Here is a 13,524-nt window from a genome sequence, read left to right on the forward strand (position 1 = left end):
GTTATAAAAATCATGTCTATTAAATATCAAAATATTTGCGTGATTCCTTAACACTGCCGTCTCCCGATTCAACAATGGAGGAAACGACGCAATCAGAACCTTCATGAAGAGGACATCCTTCTCTGATCTGTTCATTCACTAGAACACTATATAGAGACCAGATGTTGGCCTGTTCCTGACTGAGCCATCGTGCCGCGCTTCTAGAAAAGGCCAGAGTTTAAATAATCCCATCAACACCACACACAGCCCCAGTATGCTCTGCCAGTACTCATCCTTCTCTGTTGTGTAGAAACACTTGTGTTTTAGTTTAGCCTGTATATTCACAGAAATGAAAAACATCCTTTAACATCCATTCATCACAAGTTGGACGTAAAAACAAACAAAATGGAAACCGCATTGGTTGGCTTTGCACAATGCAAATGGGTGTAGTTCTTGTTATTCTGCGCTCGCTTGCCTCAACATCAGCTTCACAAACTGGTTTATGTTTTTGACAAAACATTTTTTGTCACCTTTTTCATTCAACCCCTCATTTCATGACCCCAATATAGTGTTCATGCATATTTGTTGATGTGGAGAACTGTCAAGAAAAACTTGTAGTTATTGTTATGTGACAAAACAGAGTATCTATCCAAAAATAACAGTAGAACTTTATCAATAAAGTGGCTTTAATTTGTGAGCATAGGATCAATTTCAAAACAAAAATCCTGGAGTAATGGCAGGAAGAAGACAATGGGGGTCGATGATCCAAGTTCACAAACTTCAATAACGTGTGTCCACCATTAGCCTCACGCAGAGTGGTACACCGGCAACCAATGGACATCACCAGGTTGTCGGTCGTGGCCTGGGGCATGTTGTCCCATTCCTCCTGCAAATACCAATTGAAGTTGGCGGCCATTCTGGGGAAATGGAATTGGAACTCGCTGGCGGACACGCCTATCCAGAACATCCTAGAGGTGTTCAGGAGGTGACATTGTCTGATGAATACGGCGTCATTCAGTTGTGTTGCCACAACTGTAACGCTCAACCCAGCATTCAGCACGCCAATGGCACACTCCCTCATGATTTGTGGCATATTGACAAGTGGCAAAAGTCCACATTTTGGTGTGCCCTTTTATTGACCAGACCATAAGGAGTGTCTGTGTACTGGTCACGCATATTGACCACCACTCTGCCATGCTCCATGACTCTCGTGAGTTGAAATACTCAATCTGAGATTGTAGTCAATAGGAGTGGCCAAGTGACACTGGACCACTGGGTTTGAGCAAAACAAATCATTCCATAAACGAATGCATCAAGAATCTGAGCAAATGTCATGAAATTCTATTTTTGTTCACCATTTCAAGTTTGTGCATTTATAATTTTGTTGAGTATGCTACAAATACTACTGCTACTACTGCTGCTGAGCTGCAGGAAGTGCCAATACATTTCCAGTTACAGTATTTGTAGAGTCATATTAAATGAAGCCCACCTAAGAAAATTAGTATCAGGAGGGGTGTTTTGGAAACTGTCCATCCTGTGAAGACTTGTAAATGTCACATTATAGCAGAGTGCTTTGATTGCTTTGGGGAGTGGGTGTCTCCTCGGGTGGTTCTGTCTGCTGGTGCTTTTAGAAAAAGAAACAATCATCAGTCTGGCAGAGGCTTGACATCTCTTAGGGATGGTGCCAGTTACTGTATAGACCCAAAAGATATGATGCCTTCCTTTTTAGTGATGACAGCCTGGATAGCTCTGAGTCACATGAGTGTTGAGGCGATCCATGTCTCCCAAACTCTCTAGTTAACTATTTTAGTGATTTATAACCATCCCTAATTCATGACAGGAGTCGACGCAAGACTGATGTCATCTCATAAGAGCTAAACGAGGGGAATGCAAGACAGCGCCTTCATGTGCATGTGAGTGATTCTTGGTTTAGTCTGTTTCCATCTGTTGAGTGGGACACCAAGCAGGATCTTCACTTTGCTAAGAGACATGGAAAAAAAAGTTGCCAGTAACAGAGCAACAGCAGCAGTGCCTATGTCTTCATTGATATCTACCAAAAATTACCTACATGTCACATAATTGACCTCTGCCAAGGAGGTATATGTTTTCGCTGGAGTTTGTTTGTTCATCTGTCTGTCTGTCACGGAAAATGTCAGGAAATGTCCACAATGGGATCACGAACAAGTGATTAAGTTTTGTGCGTGATCCGTATACGATATCACTGGTTACAACACTCGCTGTCTGACCTAGGCGTGCCGACGGGGTGTATTTTGTAGGCACTGAGCTGCCTTGGCGGAGGTCTGCGCTCTCCGAGTGCTTTTCTAGTTTACCCATGCTGTAATCGAGTTGCCTTGCAATAATTTCTTTCTGTTCTGTATGCTTTAATTTCTCTGAAATAGGTATCACGTACTGGACGTCCAGAAGAGCCTAAGGGACAACCTAAGCTACAAAACGCTGGTTGAATATCCTGTGCTGCATGTTGTGCTCAAAGAACACTGGAAAAACTATCCACAGAGAGGACCAGGTAAAAAATAAAAATGGTTTCAAATGCCTAATATGTCCTCTGTCCTGTCTGAATGCCAATTACTGCAGCATCACTAACCCACTGCTTCTTTATGAGCTTTATCACTGTATTCACTAAACCTAATTCTTGTGCGGTTGCTGGTCTGTAATTTAACAAAGTAGGGATATGTAACACGAGTCCAAATTCTATGTTGCTCCAAAACAGCAGCCCCTCTTCACTGTCCTGATTCCAACAACATTGTATCATGTCCTGGGTTTTTCAGCAGAGACTTAAAGACTCTCTGTTCCTGTATTTTTCACTATGGCAACATCCTACCCCAACGGAAATGAGTGTGTCCTGCACAGCATCATGCGCACCATGTAAACCTCAGCAGTGACCATGGCCAAAAAGAGGATTAAACATGGCTTACTGTTAAACAGTGACCTCATGAATTGTGACATGAGGGATGAGGAAACAGGAGGTTTGCATACTTTCACCTGTTTATCTGTCTCCTCCCTGTGTTGGATGTTTATATCATTAACGACATGGATGTAGAGTTGGGTTATCGTGGTCTTTTGTAACCACACTAACCGAGTACCATTAGACTGTCGGCCCCAGACGGACTGAATGACGAATTAGGTAATTTTAGACTGTGTGTGTGTGTGTGTGTGTTTTCAGTGATAAGGCCTTTGTGCCACACTGTTTTGCTGAAATGTTAACCATAGAAACATACTGATAGTCGCACATGCCATTGCCTGGGAAGCTGTGCAGGAAGTGATAACCATGCAATCGCTAAGTGTGGCTGTAGCGTATTCAGTGAGGATAAAGTGATGTTGATGGCCTCTCATGCTCTCATACGAGCAGCATCCAGCAGGTCAGTATTTTGGGTTGGAGCACATTCATCCAGTCATAATTACCTCGATATTTAAGCCTTTTAAATTGCTATTATGTGAACTGGATTGTTAAGTTGACTTCCTTATTTTGACTTCTCACCATCACCATGGGATTCATACTCGGCTCAAAGAATGTGCATTGTAGCGACGGTACTATTAGATTGTTAGGTGTTTTCTGTACCAACATACAATTTATCCTCCGCATGAGGGTCGTGGCGGCGCTAGTGCTGACATTGGGCAAGTCCATCACAGGGACACATATAGAGACAAACCATCCACACTCGCCTCCAGTCAATTTAGTGTCCTAATCCCAAAAATCTGGGAATCTATGTTTTTGGACTGTGGGGGGAAAACCCACACACAAGGACAACATTCAAACTCCATGCAGGAGGCCCTTGTTTTGACCAGGTTTATGACCTGTCTAACCACTACACTAATGATGAAAGAAGTACAACTTCTTCAACTAAGTGTCAAATAACATGTGATTCGGTTTTGATCATTCTTAAGCCATATTCCATATAAAGACATCTCACTCATTCCACTCACCACTGTTCAGATCTCGTAGAAACATCCCACAATAAAATGTGTCTCCATAGGTGTGTCCAGTGTCCACTTGATGAGATTTTGTTTCCCCTTCTATATGAAATAATTACGGTTTCTGTTGGGCCACACAATGTTTGTCTGAATCAAACTGGACCAACACCAAAACTTAAAAAGTATTTATCACCAGCTCTTTTAGAAGAGAACAAATGAATGAGTTTGCAATCGGTTCCACTGATGTGAAATGTTAATTTACATCAGTAATATTTGTCAACAGTTGACTAAAATAGATCTATATGTTTTATTTCTGGTTAGTTGAAATTGCCCTTTCTCCATCACCGACTCATCACACAGTATGTTACGTTGTATGCAAATTAATGTGGTTAAAGTGACATGAGGCCTTTTTTATTATAGGTAGCTTTTTATTTGCGTTACAGCACATAGACAAAAAGCTCTGAGGCATGAATCCTTTATATTCTAACGTCACTTGAATAACTCTTTTTTTTAGGATGCGCTCCGTCTTGAGGTTTAAAGTACATTTGAACACACATGGGAACATGCAACTCATTGCGTATGTTTTATGATTTATCAGACTGCGGGGACATTGTGTTTTGGAATAATTGCTCATAATTCACAATTATTGTTTTACAGTCAATTACTCCACAGTCTTGCTTTCACACACGTCCACCCTACTTTATGGCAGAACTAATTGCTTGGCATGCTGCCTCATCTTGGAAAACAAGCATGGAGCCAAGAACGTAGCGTCGTCAGTCCCAAACTGTCTGTACTGACCCTCTCATTTTCCCCCCCAGTTCTGTTCTGTGTCTAAACATTTCTATGCAAATGATCGCTCTGATAACATTGTGTACAACGTTAAGCATGCAGGAATTTCACTGTTGCAATAGCCGTGTTTAATCATGTCATACACAAATGGGCTCGTATTGTTTCAGCTGAGTCTACGTCATTAACAAAGGGTGAAGGAGTGGACCAAAATAAAGCGGACGTGACCCAAGTTTCACCGTTCCTGCAACAGTCTCCCACAACACAAGGAACCAACATCTGGACAGAAACCCGAGAGACCAGGCCTGAATCTGAACCCCCACAGGAGAAAAGGGCCAAGACCGAGTCAGGGGAGGCAGAGGTGGAGGAGGGAGAGATCCTAGACAGTAGTGAAGGAGAGGAAGAGGGCGGTAATGATGAGGAACACGTCCATATCACTGTTGATACCAAAAGCCCTGCCAGTGACATGCACGTGATTAAAAATGAACCAGGAGACATCAAGGACATTAATGTTGACCCTGACAGCATGAATGCAGACATTACTGCTCCAACTGAGTGTAATTCAGCTGCCACCGTGTGCACTGAGGGCAACGTGTCTAAGGTGGATGATGTGAAATCATCAGGGCCTGTTGACACAGGTGAAGCTGCTGACGATTGCAGATAAGAATAATAATGACCACATGTTCAGGATGAAATGAGGGAGGAGGAGGCAGACTTACAAACCGACATTAAATCATCTGTGGTTTCTGACTTTTTGAAGGAGATGCTTAGGTTTACCAGGTGTATTGTTGTGTGTACAGAAAATAATTTCTTTGTTATTGTTTAAAATGCACGTTCATCCTTTACGTCTGGAAATACACTTTATATTCTAAATAAAGACCTTTTCTATGGAAATGTCTCTGTAAATTACATTGTACAAATGTAGGATATTGGTAGTAATATATCAACCAAAACAAAAAAATACATTTTTAGGTCACCTTGTCTGTTAATCAGTTTATTTTCAGCTTTATTCTTTACCTTTTCAGTGGTTGTTGATGATCTTCATCACAATAGTTTATGCAGCTAAAGGTCCATTTATTAGCTGTTCTGGAGCTTTTACAAGAAATCCTTAAAAGCTTTGCAAAGTAAAGGACGAGTTGGTCATTGCAGATGCAAACTGCCACTTTGAACACCACCACTAACGAACTGACCAACTGGAAAAACTAATTCTGCTCATAAAAATCACATGATATGAGCAAAAAGATCCAGAACTAATAAAGATCCAATTAATGATCAGTGACAAACTCATTTTCGAGACGAGGCTCAACACATTGGACTCTCGGCACATTACATATATCTTTGTGTAACATGCATGAGGTCATGTTGACTGTTGTTTTAATTGAAATGTAAGTGAAACCAGCTCAGAGCTGGTCACTCAGAACATTAGTCTCACTTTTCCATCAGCTAATAAAATTTAATGTTGACGTTCTGGTTTTCCTGACACCTCTGGGTGTCTCCCTGTGTGAATGTTTTTACGCATGTGGAGCCTTCGACACGCCGTCCTCTTACCTCATGTCGGTTTATTGCGACAACAAGGTGCCAGTAATAACTGATGGTATGGCGCGTTGGTCTGGCCAGTGTTTGTAGATGTGTTTTTATAACCTCTGCTAACCTCTCTTGGATGTTAACCCCTATGGACGGCCTTGTCTTTGATGTCCGCGCTGTGATGACTGTGATGACGCATTTTCCACCCCTCTACAGTCGGGGGCAATGATCTCACATCTGACTGCGCATCCCTCTGTGAGAGAGGACACACAGACCCCAACTCATTAACTACTCCTTTGAGTAGTGTTGATGGTAATGTACATGTTCAAATTCAGTGCAACATTTTTAACCCTGTTCTGGAGAAAACAGTATTGGTCTTGATTTTTGCTACAGATCTGTTGTTTCTTGTGTGGGGTTCATGAAGTTTGAACTCCACAAAAGTATAAATTAATAGATTGATATTTAGGGAAATCTAATTTTGAATGGCTCTACCAAGAATATGCTATGCTATATGGTGGTATGCAAAAGTTTTGGCACCCCTGTAAATTTTCATGGTTTTCCTTTATAAATCATTGGTTGTTTGAATGAGAAATTTCAGTTAAATATATCATATATAAGACAAACTATTTGATTTACAGAAAGTGTGCAAGAATTATTTAAACAAAATTAGGTATGTGCATAAATTTAGGTCATTTGGGTCAATTTGTCATTTTATTGATTTCAATACCTTTAGCACTGATTATTGGCTCTCAAAATTGGTTTGGTAACCTCAGTGACCCTTGACCTCCACACACAGGTGAATCCAATCATGAGAAACAGTATTTAAGTGTTGTGTTTCTCCTCTTTGCATCTTCTCTGAAGAGTGGCAGCATGGGAGCCTCAAAACAACTCTCAAATGACCTGAAAACAATGATTGTTCAACATCATGGTTTAGGGGAAGGATACAGAAAGCTATCTCAGAGATTTAAGCTCTCACTTTCAACTGTGAGGAACATTGTGAGGAATTGGAAGACCACAGGCACAGTTCTAGTTAAGGCCTGAAGTGGCAGACCAAGAAAAGTCTCAGATAAGCAGAGGGTAAGGATGGTGAGAACAGTCACAGTCAACCCACAGACCAGCTCCAAAGACCAGCTCCAAAGACCTACAACATCATCTTGCTGCAGATGGTGTCACTGTGCATCGTTCAACTATTCAGCGCACTTTACACATGCAGATGCTGTATGGAAGAGTAATGCAGAAACAGCTTTTTCTCTGCACCCGCCACAAACAGAGTCGCTTGAGGTATTATAAAGCACATTTGGACAAGCCAGCTTTATTTTGGAATAAGGTGCTGTGGACTGATGGAACTAAAATAGAGTTAGTTGGGCAAAAGAAGGGGCGTTATGCATGGTGGAAAAAGAACACAGCATTCCAAGAAAAACACCTTTTGGTGGTGGTTCCATCATGCTGTGGGGCTGTGTGATCAGTGCAGGGACTGGGAAGCTTGTTAAAGTTGGGGGTCACATGGATTCCACTCAATATCAGCAGATTCTGGAGAACAATGTCCAGCAATCAGTGATAAAGTTGAAATTGTGCCGGGGCTGGATCTTTCAACAAGACAACGACCCTAAACATTGCTCAAAATCTACTAATGCGTTCATGCAGAGAAACAAATACAATGTTCTGGAATGACCATCTCAGTCCCCAGACCTGAATATTATTGAACATTTGTGGTGTGATTTAAAGTGGACTGTCCATGCTCAGAAACCATCAAACCTGACTGAACTGGAGATGTATTTTAAAGAAGAATGGTCCAAAATACCTTCCACCAGAATCCAGTCTCAAATTGGAAGATATAGGAAGCATTTAGAGGCTGTTATTTCTGCAAGGAGGATGCACAAAATGTTTCTTATACACATGCCTAATTTTGTTTAAATAATTCTTGCACATTTTCTGTAAATCATATAAACTTTATTTCACTTCTCTAATATCACTGTTTGACTCCTATACGATATATTTAACTGAAATGTCTTATTCAAACAACCAATGATTTATAAAGGAAAATCATGAACATTTACAGAGGTGCCCAAAGTCTGTCATACCACTATAATATCATTTTAAAATGAAATCATGGCCCTCCAACTTTCTTTGAACACAGCATGTGAGGAACAGCTGCCAGCAAGGTGATAGCACATAGACGACAGAATATAATATATAATTATATTATGTCTACAAAGAAAAGGCCTGTTCTGGCTCTCTTCAAAAACGTCTATGCAAAAGAGTGAGTAAATCCAGTATAATCCGATACAAAAGCCAAATTATTCATGTCCTCCTGCTGGGCCGTCTCCTATCATCCACACTGTTGTTTACTTCTCGTATTGACTTCTCTTAGAATCTTATATAAGCTTCAATATCTTTGTTCAATTTGAAGAAACAGAAGTATTATTGACATCTAATGGTGGGACTGCAAAACAGAATACACTAAAAACTACGGTGGCTGTCATGAACCGGCAAAGCTTTCCTCATGTTAGCACAAGACAGCGACCTTCTTCAAGTATTTTATTGCTATGAAAACCAGATTGTTTTTTTAACATAACATCGGTAGTATATTCAATTTCTACCAATAAGTCCTCAGTGTTATACTCTGAACTTAAAACACGCATTTTGTTTTCGAGGCTGACATAACGCAAAAAGTGGATGAAAGTGTAAAGTAATAACCTGTGGTGCCTTCACATCTGTTCCTTCTTTACTATGGTGTCCCCGAGGTTAAATTGCCACCCATTTTATTTTAGCGGTTCTCTTAATTTTCTATCTCAATAAAGCTACTCCATGCGGCCACAGAAAAGCTGAGCCTTTCTTACTGTTTGCTCTTAAAAGTTAATCTGAGCTGTTTTTAGTTCGCCGAGAACACAGCCATTGGAAATAATGCCTCCCAATTTAACTAAATTGCCCTTTGAAAAGTCTAAAGTTGGTCGCACTTAATTAGTCTTGATTTGGGCTCAATTGTACTGCGTGCAGAGCTGAGGGTTTTATGAGGCCAACTTCAGGATACAGCTCTGCTGTGGTGGTCTTATGTAGAAACGGGCTGAAGTTTGCAGACGTGTTCATCGGGAAAGACAGGTATACTGAAGCACTAAAGCAACTATGATGTCACTGATCTCCTCATAAATGGCTGTCAAATCAAACACTTTTCATCTACAGTTGTGCATGCATATTTTTATATATTCCAATTGACATTCAGGTGATACTTCGCATGGAGGAGCGCTGTTAAATGACACCATCTGTTTTTCCGAAAAAAGATGCAGTGATGAAGACTCCACTAATGTGGTTTCTCCATGGTTTGTTTTTTTAATTGTTTGAGCTCGTTATAAAATCTCATGACAATTATTTTGTAATACTATGCGTTGTTTACACAGACTCAGCCTCTGAGACTTTCCCTCAACTGTTTTCTTCATCAGGGCTTCACGAAGGGCCACCAGCCCAAGCACGTTTTTTTTTTGTATATTGTGTTGTTAGAGGAGAAAATGCTTTGAGACTGAGTCTATGTATTATGAAAGGATTATGTATTTGTTTGACCAAAGACGACCTGGTTAAGACTTTTTCCCCTCCCTCGCGTACCTTGGAAGTCGGAGAGGGTCGTGCCACGGTCTGTTCACTAAATCACCGTGTAGGAAGTGCTCCAGAGGCTTTGGTAGATTAAACTCATCATCCATTTAGCATAAACAAAAGTCACTGCCCCACTTCAACACAAACAGATGTTTTCACCTTGGAGACTGATTCCTATTAAGATGCTCTTAGGAAGTGATTCACTTGTTCCCTTTTAACTGTGTTGTCTCAAGTTGACAGTCCAAAACGAACGGAGCCTGCTGATGTCTCTGTTGTGCTTTTATCTTCAGCCTCGAGTTATCATGGTGAAACAGCAGCTGCGCCGTTTTCTATTTACTACATTATGTGGCTATTTTATCCCCAATGACCTGATCTCAGATAATATTCCCAAAATACACACATGTTGTCTCTTAGTAAGACGAAAAGGTTAGTATCTCAAGATCTCCGTGGCCTGCAGCTACTGTGCAATTTTTGGAATTGCAACTTGTTTAGGGTAAATGTAAGAGCATGTAGTGTTATTATATTCCATCCATTTTCTACCACTTGATCCTCCATAAGAGGGTTGCGGGGGGGTGCTGCGCAATCTCAGCTGACATAGGGCGATAGGCGGGGGTACACCCAGGACAGTTTGCCAGTCCTTCTCCACATAGAGACAAACGACCATTCAACCATTTACTCACACAATTGTCCAAGAGTGTCCAACGCGTGGCTCGAACCTGGGTCTTCTTTTTTGCAAAGGCAAAAGTGCTAAAACCTGGGAAGTTTATGGTCAGTGCACTGAATGCCTGGACCACAAGGCTCCCAAACATTGAGTTACTATAAAACTTAAAGTCCTGATCAGCTGCGAGGTTGTTTTCCTTTCCCTAACCCAGTGGTCTGCAACCTTTCGGCTCTAGAGCCTCATGTGGCTCTTCAGCCCCTCTGTAGTGGCTCCTTCTCGCTTTGAAGTAAACACTTTTCATGTTTTTCACACTTTTTTTGTCAAGTTAAAGGCATAAATAAGTGTTTTTGATATTTTGTCCGTCACATCCAATTGAAAAACCTCCCCCAAAAGCCATTAAAGTAATGTGTACATGGAGATGTCCTGTCCATCTTGAGATCCATGTACTTAGGCCAGGCGGATTTTCTCAGTCATAAACTACATAAAATTGTACATAATATTTAATTTCAAAGTCGTTTCGATATACACTTTAGAGGTTGGGTATCAACTTGCAACAAACTGTAGTGCTTTAAATATAGTATATATGTGTTAAAAAATATGATTTTTTATCTTCAAATAGGTTCTGCGGCTCTAGATTAATTTTATTTGGGTGGAGATGGGACAAAAACGGCTCTGCCCTAACCCAACCCTCGCCCTAACCAAACCCTAACCCTAACCTGTGATAAAGTTTTTTGTAGGTACTGTACATGCAGTAAATGTGTTGGTGTCACCCTTGGAGATACTGTAGATATTCCAGAAGTAAACATCTCAGTGTTTGCATTGAAAGGGGCTGAACTGGAGGTATTTTAAGCCTCTCACTAGGTGAGATGCTTATGTATGTCTTCTTTGACATATTATAATTGGCTCAGTATGGCTGAGTAAAGTGGAAGAAAAATACTAAATATCACGCAGGGCCTGAAACAACTCCTACAAATGTAAATAGGCCACGGCATTATGTCATCGCACGTCTCCTCACGCTGTTAAAAGTATGTCAGTTTTAATGCCGGCATCACAGCGACAAATCGAAAGGCCACAAGTGCACGTGCAAGTGCTTCTTCCCCATATTTAAACATCTTTGTCTTTGTGTGTTTATTTAATTGCAGTTTGTGACAAGGTGAGGCCAGAGGGCCACTTTCTCAGAGCACGAACCCTAGCCTAGAGTCATAGTTGCCACTCATTAGTAACAACATTTCCATGGCACGAGCAGCATTGGCTGCAGAGATCAAACGACGCAGAAGAAATCAGAAGTTGTGTTACAGGGAAAAGTGGTGACAGTATAATGAGTAAGGCCTTAATCGCCCTCATCCCTTCTCGAAAGTCAAAACCAGACTGCAATTACCCTCAGTATGAACGAGACAAAAGAGTCGTAAAAATACATTATTCTTGTCACTTAATGTTCCGTATAGAATATCAGCTCTGTTCTGATCCAACGGCCGATAACTGCTTATGTTGTGGAAGCAACAGTGTCAAATGCGAGAAAATGTCTTTTTGACATTTATTATTGTGGTGCAGCTTCAGTGATCTGTGAAAATAAATGAATGCATCTCCTCTGCACTTTAATTGGCTCTTATTTTTGTAAACTAATATCTCCTAGACTTCCACTCCTTCAGTTTTTGTGGCTGTTAATCAAATTCAGATTGTGAAGTTTTATTTGCTATTCTTTAGACATTATAGCAGTGGAGAGATTCTATGTCTGTATTCATCCCTGAATATCAAGGATCCACTTGAATAAGAACAAATCAATAGCTTTTTTTATTTTTTTTTCCCAGAGGAGCAGCTGTCTGTAAAGTCTTTGGCATTTAAATTGGAAGCGAAGGCAGCAAAGCAGCTGATTATGGTGACCTTATTGTCTCCCATTGTCGAGCGAAAACAAGAGCCTCGAATTCCAGCAGCAGCCTCAGACGTGGATGGTGTGTGTGCCCTCTTTGAGTTTATTCAGTCCAACATTTCCTCCGTTTGGCCGCGATTCAAGTCACCTAATGACTGAGTGCTGCCTCTCCCATCAATGCTCAGCTTGTTTGCGCAAAATACTCACTTCAGTAGCCAGCGGCCCTCTGGAGACGCGCCGCGCAATCCAGCAGCCTGGGTGGGAATTAACTCTGATTTCTCACGCAGCCTACTCATCACTAATGCTTATGTAATTTCAGATGGGGATCTGTTGGGTGTGTCAGAAGGCTTGAATTGCTGTCATTGTAGGGCCCCACACCCTCTCAGGATTTGGCAAATGTATGTATTTTACGTCACTGTATCAGCTCCACACGACTCTGTGTGTCTGTGCTTTCGGAGCAAAGCAGTGTTAAGATTTTTATGTTGCCTGGTGATATTCCCACGCGTCACGTTTAGAAGGCGGCAACGGCAGCGTCGTGCTAGTAAAGCGTGACGGCTGCAAACAGGGTGGAATATGACTGAGATATGAAATATGAAAACACAACGGAGGGTCCAAGAAAAGTTTCTCAAGGAACTCAAAAAAAAAAAAGTGGTTGTTCAGCTGTTTGACTGGATAAATGCTTCTTGCCCATGCTTACCCTTTGCGCCCCTGGTGTATACATACAAACTCTCCCTCACTCTGGTCTGATAGTATTGCTTGTCAAGTCTGTTTTCAGATGATATAATTATTTCAGTTCATGAAGACCAAACAGTGGTAAAATAATGGCATCCACAACCACAAAAAACATAGCATCAATCTCGTTTTATTTAAACCTTTATTCCAGAGCCTGAGGCACAGCTAATTTTATAGAGTAAACAATATTTTTCTTCTTATTATTATTATTATTATATTATTATTATTATTATATTATTATATATAATAATAATAATAATAATGATAGATTAGGTTTTCAATTGTAAATGTATGACATTTCATGTATAATTTTGAACATGAGCTTGTTTGGTGGTTGAATTACAGTTGTCAATATGTTATAGTTGGTTAATTTTTGATTCTATTTCATTTTGCGTCATAAATTTAGTTAAATATAAGGTTTTTAGATGGATCGATAGAGAGATCATGAATTTCACATCTG

The 13,524-nt window shown here is 40.7% G+C and overlaps 1 protein-coding gene across 1 annotated transcript in view; it reads left to right on the forward strand.

Moving 5' to 3' along the window:
• The window catches only part of znhit6 (zinc finger HIT-type containing 6), a gene marked incomplete at its 3' end in the record, with an annotated part of 28,640 nt that extends 23,281 nt beyond the window's left edge, over positions 1–5,359 (forward strand). Inside the window, exons 9-10 of the mRNA XM_083887751.1 lie at positions 2,379–2,503; positions 4,866–5,359. Of these exons, the coding sequence (XP_083743877.1) occupies positions 2,379–2,503; positions 4,866–5,359 (619 nt within the window). The remainder of the gene's footprint in view (positions 1–2,378; positions 2,504–4,865) is intronic.
• Positions 5,360–13,524: the final 8,165 nt, after the last annotated feature.

The sequence above is a fragment of the Microchirus variegatus genome (genome assembly GCF_963457635.1).
Source record: "Microchirus variegatus genome assembly, chromosome: 4".
NCBI classification, from domain to species: Eukaryota; Metazoa; Chordata; class Actinopteri; order Pleuronectiformes; family Soleidae; genus Microchirus; species Microchirus variegatus.